This window comes from Epinephelus moara, chromosome 24 (genome assembly GCF_006386435.1).
Source record: "Epinephelus moara isolate mb chromosome 24, YSFRI_EMoa_1.0, whole genome shotgun sequence".
In the NCBI taxonomy this organism is placed as follows: domain Eukaryota; kingdom Metazoa; phylum Chordata; class Actinopteri; order Perciformes; family Serranidae; genus Epinephelus; species Epinephelus moara.
Window position 1 is genome coordinate 38,117,352 of NC_065529.1, and position 13,432 is coordinate 38,130,783.

General features: G+C 41.7%; 1 protein-coding gene across 1 annotated transcript; it reads left to right on the forward strand.

The window, feature by feature from the left end:
- Window positions 1-799: 799 nt before the first annotated feature.
- Window positions 800-2,494, forward strand: LOC126385917 (potassium voltage-gated channel subfamily A member 10). Its single transcript, XM_050037960.1, has one exon. It carries the CDS (start codon window positions 800-802, stop codon window positions 2,492-2,494), a length of 1,695 nt encoding a protein of 564 aa, XP_049893917.1.
- Window positions 2,495-13,432: the final 10,938 nt, after the last annotated feature.

Genomic DNA, 13,432 nt, shown 5'->3' on the forward strand with positions numbered 1-13,432 from the left:
TACTCAGATAAGTAGATCCAATCCCATATCCTGGACTGTTACGTTATCTGCTACAGTGCAAGTGGAAAGAGAAGCAGATGAGTCTCTCTACGTGCGCAGGGCCCTCGGTGTCAAGTGGACACAGAGGTTGCAGCTTAAAAGCGTGTGTCGGGATTTGGTTACCTGTCCAAACCAGACAAATGGAATGATAAACAGCTACTTAGAGATAAAGTAAACGTGATGCTGATCAACTACCCAGGACAAGGTTGGGATTGATTAACCAAAACAGTAGTTAGAAACTGATGTTCTGACACAGGGAGTGAACGTGTTTCATTTGATGAGCTTCTGCTTTCAGTCATAAGTGAAGGCTCAGATGTTTTTCCATTAGGAAATTAAACAGTTTTGTCGCACATGATCAGCAATAATAGTACCTATACCCCGTGTAAGCACTTTCACAGGCGAACTTGCAGAGCTTGTGTTTTATGTTCATGGGAGAGAATTGGGGGGAAAAATAACTGTACAAGCACAGTATCAGATGGCCGGTTCTCTGCTGATGCAAACACGAGCTGACAGAAAAATCTCTTTACTAAGAAAACTGTATTGCACTATTTAACAAAAAATATAACACAACTTTGCTTTTTTCCGCCCCTCCTCTACAGATTATTCAGTGGACTAAATCCAAACTAACTGCCTGAATGAGAACCAGGAGGAGGGAGGCCCTGCCTGGATCTTCAGCGTGGCACTGGTTGTGGTGTCCCCTCTGTCTCCTGCACTCCAACCAGGCTGATAGACGGAGCTGTGGCTAGCAACAAGACAGGCGATGGAGGTGCCGCTTGTTAATTTTGAAAACATGGATGATGTTGGTATCAACCTCGGGGACCCGAGTGACTCTGGGTACCCCACTTCGCCCCCCTCAGAGGCCCCCGATCAGAATCTTTTAACCCATCGTCTGAGTTCTCCCCACCAGTCGCCACACAGAGGACGACGTGGGCATTCGTCCGGCCAGGAAGGGTTGTCACCGTCCACTCCCCCGACTCTGACCACCAAAGCAAACTCAAGCAGTGGCAGTTTGATCTCTAATCTGAAGCTCCTGATCAACAGTGAGTCTCCCACTGACAGCGTCTTCAGTAAGATGGCGAAGGATTGCTACGAGAATGAAGATTTGTTTGATAAGCACTGCTTTGAAGAAAAAGACGAGAAAGTTGTCATCAATATTTCGGGCCTGATGTTTGAGACCCAGCTCAGCACCCTGAATAAGTTCCCAGAGACGCTGCTTGGAGACCCCATGAAGAGGATAAGCTACTTCGATCCGATGAAAAACGAGTACTTCTTTGACAGAAACCGCCCGTCTTTTGATGGCATTCTGTACTACTATCAGTCAGGAGGGAGAATCCGCAGACCAGCCAACGTTCCCTTAGATGTTTTTGCTAATGAAATTGTTTTCTATGAGTTGGGTCATGAAGCGATGGAGCAGTTCCGCGAAGACGAAGGGTTTATTAAAGAGCCGGATGTCCTTTTGCCCACCAACGAACTCCAACGACAATTCTGGCTCCTGTTTGAATACCCAGAAAGTTCCAGTGCAGCTAGATCTGTCGCGCTGGTTTCTGTGTTTGTCATCGTCATTTCCATTGTTATCTTCTGCTTAGAGACTCTGCCAGAGTTCAGGGATGACAAGGACTTCCCCCCGGGTTTAACCCAACTCATCAACGGGACCCAAGACGGTTCTGCTCCTCATCCCGCCACAAAGGATGTGCTGGCGTACTTAACAGACCCCTTTTTCATTGTGGAGACTATTTGCATCATTTGGTTCTGCTTTGAAGTCGGTGTCCGTTTTGTGGTGTGCCCCAGCAAAAGTGATTTCTTCAATAACATCATGAACATCATTGACATAGTCTCTATTATTCCCTACTTTGTAACTCTTGGAACAGAGCTGGCTACGACCCCTGATGAAGACATGAACTCCAGTCAGAACATGTCCCTGGCAATCCTAAGAATTATCCGTCTGGTGAGAGTTTTCAGAATTTTTAAGCTCTCCCGACACTCGAAAGGGCTCCAGATCTTGGGGCAGACCTTGAAAGCCAGTATGAGGGAACTTGGGCTGCTCATCTTCTTCCTTTTTATAGGAGTCATCTTATTCTCAAGTGCCATCTACTTTGCAGAAGTGGATGAGCCCCAGACGCAGTTTGTCAGCATCCCCGACGGCTTCTGGTGGGCCGTGGTGACAATGACCACTGTGGGATACGGAGACATGTGCCCCATCACAATGGGAGGCAAAATGGTCGGCACCCTCTGTGCCATTGCTGGTGTCCTGACCATCGCCTTGCCCGTCCCTGTCATCGTCTCCAACTTTAACTATTTTTACCACCGTGAGACTGAGCAGGAGGAGAAGCATATTATGGATGCAGCGGCGGAGGCTGCCCAGAAAATGTCAGCTGCAAACAAGTATGGAAGCACACCCTCACTAAACAAAAGTAATGGCACCTGGCAGAATGAGAAAAATGGCACACACTGTTAGAGGAAGTATTTATACACATACAGGGGCGTGAAAAACACATGGACTAATCAAACATATCCAGTAGTGAGATGCACTGCGGTGATATCAGTTTCTCACTGTTTTGTACTCCAAACACAACAGCGTTTTGTGCATATATGACAGTATTAATAGGCCCTGTGTGGTGGGACAGGCTTTACGCAAGTTGTCTGTCTGCTTGTGGATGTGTCAAAGTGCAATTAACACAACTCAGCAACTACTGTGTCAGTTAACTTTAATGAGAAGAACTGAAAGGTATAAATACCTCCTTCATTCAGTGCAATTTGAAGAAAAATGTAATGACTCATTTGTATTATAGACATTTCACCTTGAAATCGTAGATTGTTAGAGTAAATAGACGAGTGAAAAAGCAAATAAGTTGTAAATTTACCCAAAATGTCCTTGAGAGTCTGTAAGTTTAACCCACAATAGAAAAAAAAAACGGTTGTGGTAGCATACTCACAGTTAGTCTCGTCATATTCAGCAAAACCGAGATAGGACCTGGCATGATTTTCAAGGGCAGACGAGTTCGTCCAGTGTAAGGCAAGAGGACACCGTCGCACACATTGTCTTATCAGCAAAGCTATAGTTGTGAATGCTCAGCCAGCAGCACTTCTCCATATGACACAGCGCAACAGTATCTGTGTGATAAATAGTCGGCATGTCTGCTTTTAGTCTCGTAGCGGCACAGTATCAATCTGCATTAACATTCAGTGTATTATAGAACATGCAGTAGTTGCATGCAGCTTTTAAAATCACAAGTTTTTATCTACGTGGTTCCATTTTTATTATTTGACATTTTTTGCACCAGATTATCACCTTCAAACATGTGAATTTACCCTTTAAAGATCATATCAATACATTGCACTGAAAGTTTTTTTTCACTTTTGTTTTTCACTCGAGCACTTTTGGAGCTTTACGCCTCGTTTCCACATGGCTCTGTGCAGGTATATGAGTCAGCTGACGTGACGTTCATTCCTGTGAGAACCTCCGTAATTTCCAAAATCTTCCTTCTAACTGGAACTTGCCTCCAGTATGTTGAAAAAGCAGATTCGAACAGACCGTATTAACTGTGCCACAGGACGTTAGCATAAAGACAAATTAGCTAACAGGTTGATGGATGTAATGCAGCTCTATTTATAGAGTTTTCTCAGTGAAAAGTTCATAGGCATGTTTGGCTAGCTAACATTGGTAGCATGCTAGCTGTGTAAGTGCATACATAGTGGATCATACGTCTTTTAACTAATATTTCATAAAACGGACTACACACCTGACAGGTGAGCTTCTCACTTACTTGTCGCCATGCATAATTGGTCCTGTTCTTTTCTCTGTATTGCTCCATACACATATTCCACAAGTTTGGATGGAGGAAAAACACTCCAAATAAGCTGTTCTGTTATTTCTGTAGTGGCGTTTTTACCAATCCGTAAAAGGATGCCTTTTCTTGCATTGAACACTAATGCCCGGGCCACACTGCCTGCGTGAACAGTGCCTGACTGCAACCTCACTAAACTGCTGTGGCTCGCACAAGTGTTTTTTTATTTATTATTTATTTATTTATTTATGTAAGAAAAGGGACAGTGTGCATTAATCATTATTTTAACAAATGTAAATGCACCCAAATTAGCTGAAAGGCTAGTTTTCATCAGCAGTCCCTTCACCAGCTGTCAAAGGCATCCTAGAAAAATTAAAAACAACAATACAATACAGCCTGTAAAACAGGTCAAAACATATGACATTACTATCACGTTTCAGTTAAATATTACATGTATCAGTGTTCACATCTTTGGGTAGTAATTTCTTGGCATTAAACGAGTGATATGAGTGTGGTGTTCACATAGACAGTGCTGCTGCTGCTGTGCTGCTACAGAGCTGCCTGCTGCTGTAACTACTGTAATTTTACAATTAAAAGCAGATACCCCACTCATTTATGGAGACGTGTGAGCCGCTGCATTGTAAAAGACACGGTCCTGCAAATATTTAGCAATAAAAAGACTTGTGTCAACAAATGAAAGGATTCTGTTGCCAGCCACATTGTCACAGGGCTTTTATTTTGAAACGGAAACAGGAAGTGTTGAGTTAAAAATAAACATTAATATATTTTTTCATGTCTGTGACTGCTAAATTAAATTTAAACTGTGGTGAATTGTGTCATTATGTAAATATAAATATAATATAATTTTGACAGTCTATTTTTGCTGAAGACTGCATACATCACACTGGAAAATGGGCGAGATTCCCATTTCTCTAGATGTTCCACAGCTAAGCAGCAGCCGAGGCGCACCTGAGCAGAGCTGCTCATATAGGCAGTGTGGCTGCTCTTACCTGTTCACATGGGCACCGAAAAAATTACAAGAAGTTGCGCGACGCACATACACTGCTCACACAGGCAGTGTGACCTGGGCATAACTTATACACTATACTGAAAAACAGACACAAAACAAAACTGTGTGGAAACGAGGTGTTACGCCATCAACTGTTGGCAGGGAAAAATATTTCTAAGAGTGTACAGAAATGCGAGATAAGATATATATTTGTGATAAGACTGAGAGAATCAAGGAGAGGGCAAAGACAAGAAAACTTTGCACTCATGTTTTCAAACATTTCTCCATTTACCTTTGTTCTCTCATTTGTATTGCATGGCATAGTGTGCCGAAATGAGGTTTAACTCTTATTACCAGTTACTGAAAGTTTGACATATTTATTGTAGCTAAATATTATATAGTCTTTTAATCATATAGTGATGATCATTGTATTCCATGTGATAGGGAAAGCCAATACTTCGACTGGATTTGTCAAATGATGACAACAAATAACGTTTTTGTGTCTAATCAGGAAATTGGTTCTATATATGCATGCCACATTTCAATCTTGAAAATGTACTGTATGTGAGTTTATTATACATATAAATACAGCTCGTATAGAAACAGAAGTGGATGTAGTTGTAACACAACCAATGCCTTTCTAATAATCCTACAATATGCAATAATGATGACGTGTGGGTGGAAAAACAAACATGTTGTATTTTTCGCCCATTGAAAGAGCAATACCTGTAATTAATTAAAATGAAACGCAATAAGGTGACATCAGTTAGTCACGTTGTTACTCAGCACTTTACTATGTTATGAAGCACTTAATATTTGAGGACTGTTACTGTATGTGTCAACATTGTACAGTATACAGTGGCATAATGTTTTATTTATCCTGTAAAGAGTGCCTTTCATTAAACATGTATCCAAACTGTGTGAAGTTTCCCTCTGATGATTTTAATTTTCACTGGTGGAAGAAGTACTCAGATTGTTTACTTGAGTGAAAGTAGAAATACTGTAGCCTAAAAATACTCAATTACAAGTCTTGTACTCCATCCTGAATTTAAAAATGATACTGAAGTAAAAGTACATAGTATTATCTGCAAAATGTACTTAAAATATAAAAAGTAAAAGTACTCATTACAGTATTACATTAAGGTAGAATATTATATTATTCTGTTTTTACCACTTACCAATACATTTAACAGCTTTTTAATAGTTTGTCAATGAGACAGTTTTGGTGACTTACATGCTACCAGGTAGATCAGTAGTAAAGTACTGCATTATATTTGATAAGCACATAATTTGTTTTTATCAACCCATTCACCAGAAGAAATGTTGGCATTGTGCGTTTCTGCAAACCACTGATATGTTACATTTACTCATTTTTATGCAGCGTATACATTGAAACTTTTTGTTTCAACAATGCTGTGGTTAACTTGTTAGGTTTTGGCACAAAAAACACTTGATAGATAGTGTGACAGATAATGTTTTGGATTAAAATACATGGTTTGTGGGGCACAATCCTCACTGGAAACACAGTGATGTCTCAGTAGAAAACCACTACTTTTTTTGCCACTACCCTTGCAGGACATGCAGCCATGCCTTGAAAAAAAAAAAAAAAAAAAAACAGCAGGAAAAGCAGCAATGTCTTAGTAAAAACGATAACTTTTTGTACCACTTTACCGGCAGGAAACGCAGCAGTGTTTGTAAATATCAATTGCTTTTAATGCCACCATCCTGGCAGGAAATGCAGCCATGTCTCTGTAAAAAAAGACAGCTTTTCTTGCCTCTATATTGGCAAGAAACTCAGTGATGTCTCAGTAGAAAACAACTGCTTTTCATGCCACTTTACCGGCAGGAAATGCAGCACTGAGTGCGTTTACATGGACAGTTTAATTCCCTTTTCATTTGGAATGAAAGTTCATTCCTATTAAAAGTGATCTTGTAAACACCTAATTCGGAATGAAAATGGCCAATGCGATTGAAAATTCAATCCGATGTAAGGGGCTGGAATATTCCGTTTCTAAGTCCGAATGAAAGAATTTCTCGCACTTGTATACGCTCATTCCTCATTAAGTTCATTCTGGTCTTTCTGCGCATGCTCATTTCCTTGCCCTTCTGGCGCGATGACGTATGTAGCGCGCGCGACAAGATGGCAGCTTCTAAAAACAAGAGATGGTCCTGAGCGGGAACATTATTTTTAATTTATACATAAGAAGACTCCTCAACAGACGAAGCATTAGCAGAACAAGGTTGTTGTCGTACTGCTGCTTCAAGAATATAAGCAAAACAAGCCCGAAAAAAAGGCACTAAGGACGGCGTCGTCAATAATCTTGTTATCTGGAACGAGGACTACAGTGTTTTCTTCCAGAAAACGTAAACACGTAACATCCGCCCCGCCCCCTATCCAATCAGAAACCTTCCCTGCCCCAAATCTTGCGCGGACCTGAATAAAGGCGATTAAAAGGCGATTGAACTGATCTCCCATGTAAACTACCTGGAAAAACTTTAATTCCGAATGATTTCATTCAGATTTATTTCATTCCCAATGAGAAGCCATCATGTAACCGCACCCAATGTGACTGTAAATAACAACCTGCTGTTAATGCCACTATCCTGGCAGGAAACCCAGCCATGTCTCAGTCAAAAACAACCACTTTTGTGCTACTATACCTGCAGGAAATGCAGCAGTCTCTGTAAAAAAAAAAAAAAAAAAAAAAAAGCACAACCACTTTTCGTGGCACTATCCCTGCCAACTGGTCGTTACAAAACACCCATGACTGGAGCCCAAAATGCAGATGGAAACACAGCAATGACTTACTTCAACACAAACAGTTTTGTTGTTTATTGGTCTCGAGCAGTGGTCTACAGCTTGGCAGCCATCTTGCTCATATAGTCCATCACCTCAAACGCTGATATGATCAGTATGTAATGTGCAATTGTAACGTAGTCATGGTTTGCAGAAACACACAATACCAACATCTTCTGGCAACTGGACTGGTTTTTATATTTAACAAAGTAACTAGTAACTGTTAAACAAATGTAATAGAGTAGAAGTATAACGTAGACATAAATGGAAATACTCAAGCGCAAGTACCTCTTAATTGTTCTTGAGTACAGTACTGGAGTGAATGTACTTTCTCTGCTCATCTCTAGGATGAACTGTACTTGTGATATCAAGCAAAATGTAAACTTTATCCTCTGCTCAACAATAATAGTGAAGAATGGAGGTGTAAGTGTCAGTGTATGGCTGCAGGGCTGAATACTCATTATCACCTCATGTTAGCTGTTATTAACGCCTTCTCACTGCTGGTTCTCTGCACTGATATCATGACGGCATCCCTCTCTCTCTTCCCCTCTGCCTTTATCTCTATCCCAAACCTCTCCCCAGTGGGCCCAACGTGTCGCATCACAAGAGGGGAAAAAAGAGCCGGGTTTATGTTTTTATATATATAATACATATATCTGGTGTGGTGATGTAGATGGCAGAGTGGAGGAGCAGACGTTCTCTCTCTGTGTGTTCTGTAACAAGCCTGTTATCTAATTAAGACGTGAGTAGGATACAGCCCGGCTAAAAATAGATGATGGGAAGATCAAAAAGGATTATCAAATCATGCAGAAATGCAACAGATGGAAAGCTGACATACTGAGGAGTTTTTGTTGTTGTCGGGGATATCGATCAGATTAGCGTTTTCTTTTTATTAGCACGACTCTTATCTCGATGGAAAATTCTAGCGCCGTGAGCTTGACAATGCCTTTGACTGAGATAGCTTCAAAAGCAAAAGCACCAAATTAAATATGCAGACCAAATGAATCATTTATAAGATTATCTATCTTGGCCTCCGAGGCTGAGAGCTGGCTGTTTCATTTGATGCTTTACTGTCCCAAACAGTTACATCAAGGAAATGTTCTCGGGCAGTATGTTAAGACAATGTCTCAGTTTGATCTGTGGATACATTGTGCTTTCTCTTCCCTCAGTAAAATGAAGCTGTCGGGAGTCTTGCTGAAACATACTGGCTGTGTTTTTGCAGTGTGTCCAGAGGCCCGCTCCTGTTGTCACTAGTTAACAGTCAGGTCAGCGGGCCGCCCTTCTGCCCCGCTGATCACTGATCGTACGGTGATACCCCAAAGACGAGTCCTGATAGCATTTTAGCATTTAACAGACAGGTGGCTCTGGCAAGGTCAAAGCCAACGTGAGGCCGTCATTTATAATTCATCGGGTGTTCCACGAGGAGATCACATCCATCCTGCCTTTGATAAAGAATCACCCTCATGAAATCCATGCAAAGACCAGCAGAGTGTCCGATCACGGTGACACAGCAGACTGTACTGCAACCCTTAATGGATCTAAAAATATCCCTGTTGCATGACTCTTTAAGTTAGTGATGAGCTGTGTCCCTCTCCTTTAAGGGGAAACAATGGACAGGCCTCACACGAAAGCTCAAACAGTGAGACTCATATCAGCTGGGTTGGGTTACTGTTCTGTCAGCAGACACGATATAAGCCAACTTCAGACCTGCACAGACAGCAGCGCTGTGTACTGTAGTTCACGCCCTCCAGAGGGCAAAGTCACTTGGAACTGGGCAGCTTGTGTTTGTATTAAATCCCTCCAAAGTCTCCTGTTTCTTCCAGTGACGGTAACTCTCCTGGACGCAGGACAAGAGCGCACGATGGCATCGGGCTGGATCACCTCTGCTGTGACCTTGCCATTACATTTTTGATCAAAGTGCGAACGCAGTGTTGCTTCGGAGCACAGCGGGGTGTAATATTGAGTGGCACAGCAATCCTCATGGGTTTAATATTGATTAGCTGTGCTCACCTACAGTATTACTCGAGCCATTGATCCTGTGCCCTGACTTTGCTGACCAGGAGCGTTCAGACATGGGGTTTGCATTACTGTTATAGCTTCTTTGTTGACCACAGGGCGAAGATGATTAAATGGAAAAGCAAAAAGATCTTCACCAAAAGGGAAAGGGTGCATACAGGCAAGCACGCCGCATATTTTTGGCACATGATAAATTAACCTTATGAGGTGCTCCATCTGCTCTCTCAGCACTGGAGAGGATGAAGGACGGACAGGTGGGAACACCCTGAGTCTTACTGGGGCTGATGGGAGACCAGGCATCCTGACACAGTGTGATAACAGTGGGATTTTAGCTGCATTCGCTTCGCCCATGCTGGAAATCCCTGATATCACTGAGTCATCCCGCACATCCTCCCAGTTATGTTATCAAGATAACACATGAATCAACTTGAATACATCTCACAATATTATCTGGGTGATGGTTAAACAGTCAATTAGTCTTTTCCTCAGTTATCCCTTTAACAGATAGGGCTGGTGACATTATTTATTTTTCTTATTGTCAACAAACCACACAAAGAATTGATCCCACTAACATAATGAACATAATCCAGGCAGTGATAATGTTTGTCAGCAGAACATAATTAGGATTTATTAATATATGGATGTAATTTCCAGGAGGAAAAGTTTCCAAAGCTAAACCTTCCTCATTTCTCTGATACAACCCAACCCAATCACCAGTCCAAATGTTTGAATTGTACATTTCTGCAAACCACAGATGCATTACATCTGTATGTTTTTATGTAGCGGATACGTTGCTACTTTACATTTTGTTGTGTTTCAGCAGCGCTGTGGTTAAGTTTTAACTCTCAAAAATCCAGCATCAGTCGACAAGAAGTCACCGCCCCCGGGCAAAAAATAGTCTGGCCAGAACACCTCGTAAAACCACAACTCAACATTTTCAACTTCTGTTTTTGTACGGATTAATTTAAAATATGTTATGTTAGTGGGAGCTGCTGATTTTGTTTTCCCTGCACCAAGTCTTTATAGCATGCTAAGCTCAGCTAATCAGTTGTAGCTGTGGCCTTATATTCAATGGACTGCTGTGAGATAGGAATTAATCTTCTCATCTAACTTGGCTTAGAGCAGTTCCCAAAATGTTCAGCCACCAATTTAAAAGGAAACAATCAGTGTATTTCATTACACTAATTAAGGACATGAATGCAAACCAATGAAATAAATATTTTATTAGTGTTTTGAAAGTTTGAGCCAGGTCATTGCATTTAGGGTTAGGAAAAGATCATGTTTTGGCTAAAATACTAGCTTTTGGTGGCACAATCCTGGCTGGAGATGCAGCAAAGTCTCTGTGGCACTATCCCCGTTGAAAAAACAGCAACAGGTCGCTAAAAAAATACCCACTTTGGTGGCTAAAATAGCTCCTGAAAATGATGAACAATGACCCGCTAAAAAAACAAAAATGGTTTTGCTGTTTGTTGCTCTTGAAAAGTAGTCTGCAGTGGTCTGAAGCTTGGCAGGCGTCTTGTCTAGGTGTCACACCATCCACCAGTCCCTCTACCTCTCTGTAACAAAATCAGCTCATATACTACGTCATTTTGGAAACGGTTGATATGATATGTATGAAACGTACAAATGTAAAGTATTCATGGTTTGCAGAAACATACATTGCCAATATTTTCTTCTGGTGACTGGGCTGTGAAAAGAGTTGGTCTCACTCTGAAGTCGTAGAAATCTGGCGCTTGGGCAGTGAAAGTCTCAGAAACCAAAGAAAAAAGGCGTCCCTTAACGTCTGCATGATACATGGCCAGTCGCCATTATAGTTTAAAGGTGCCTGGCATCTTGGGGTGGCGGATGGGTCCAACAAACATCGACTTTCACCCAAGAGAGCAGTGTTTGTGTCCCATAAATTCTAAAGCCAAACCCTGTTCTTTTTTCCTAAACCTAACCAGGTGCTTTTGTTGCCTAAATCCAACCATGTGTGTTTGTTGTTGAAGGAAAAAAAAAAAGTCAATTTGCGGTAGTGCATTTATTTTGAAAGACTGTATATAAACAGCAAATTTCCTGTGAAAACTGAAGTGTATTTTGAAAGAAGAGAACTTGACACGGTGTCCCAGAACATTAACACCCTGGTGTGTCACCATCCTGCTGCTGTGAATACTCACAAATCCCTGACTGAAAATAGTCCCCAACAAACACTGTGTATTTCTGTTTGACAAACCTTTGCTAAAATCTACACTGCTCAGCTATGTTAGCTCAGTTATGACCTGATTTTTAAAGAGGTTTAAAACATATTCAGTGATGGAGTCAGAGAAGACATTTGTTGGTTTCAGTCTTTTATGAGATCTGTTGACGGTTATTACAAGCTCCATCGTTTGTCAGTTATCAGAGAGGACAGATACAGGCGTGTTCTGTATTTGCATTACATTTCAAGTTTGAGATTGACATTTCACCAGCTGTTCATTTCTGCATTTATTGGCGACGTTTCAGATGTTGTCAGGAAATATAAAACCATGTTACACATTAACAGATGCCCTCGTGTTCTCTCCTCTTGGTGATGTGACAAGAAGCTCCTGTGATCCTGATTGAGAGTTCATGGCAGACGGACTTTGTTCCTTAAAACTTCAATTATTTAAAAGACATTTTGGTCATTTTTAATAATTCAGAGTGAATAATTCACTCTGTAGCTTCAATGGTTTTAGCGCCTCATTTGACAGAATTTCACCACATTCAACACGCTGTGCTCTCGGCTCAGCAGCACTGCTCTCCATTATGAAACCAAACTTAATGTATTCAGGGTCGTATTTTCTCACCACACGCTTTGGGGCTTTTACTGGCGCGAGGTTGTCTCCCACTTTTTCCATCTAAAAAACTGATCTATTTTGTGTCACTGGGCAACATTAGCTAGAAACAGTGGGTGTGTTTTCATTCACTAATTTTTATGCACATTTTCAGTTTGTGCAGAAAAAACCTAGGTGTAAATGCCAAAAATGTAAAAATGAAATCTTGTAATAACTGCAGTAAAGATTTTTATGCTTGGGGGAGGTGGAAAAGTTGGTGTATCAATAAAAGGTAAAAGTGCAATGGAAGTAGATTCAGCAAATAAATGATGACATACCATTATTGCATAGGCCACTGCAAGCTATGGATACACAAGATGAATTGGATACACCATTGTGGGCGAGGCTCGTTAATTCCTATGAAAGTTGGTCAGTGGGGCATGAGGCCAAAAAAGACAAAACTGCTGCGTGTAAAATAACCCAGATGATCGGCTCTGCCTCGGCACTGTGTGGCCCACAGAGCAGATGCACAAAAAGACTTCTGCTGGCCGAGCCAGCTACTTCCTGTTTAGCGCTCTGCTAACTTCAATTGGGATAGAATGATTCGATCAGGTGGCTCTTCTAGACTTTGCAAATGTTATCGGATTGAATGGTTCAAATCCCGATAGTGAAACAAGTAATTTCGAGAAGGAATACAGATGTCCATCCATCCATCCATTTTCATCCATCCATCCATCCATCCATCAATCCATTTTCATCCGCTTATCCAGGGCTGGGCCGCGGGAGCAGCAGGCCAAGCAAAGCACCCCAGACGTCCCTCTCCCCAGCAACGCTTTCCAGCTCCTCCTGGGGGACCCCAAGGTGTTCCCAGGCCAGACGAGATATGTAATCCCTCCAGCATGTTCTGGGTCTGCCCCGGGGCCTCCTACCAGTGGGACGTGCCTGGGACACCTCCAGCGGGAGGCGCCCAGGAGGCATCCTAGTCAGATGCCCGAACCACCTCAACTGACCCCTT

What these genes read in the sequence shown, in the direction of transcription:
- LOC126385917 (XM_050037960.1), top strand. Translation starts at nt 800, where the DNA reads ATGGAGGTGCCGCTTGTTAATTTTGAAAACATGGATGATGTTGGTATC.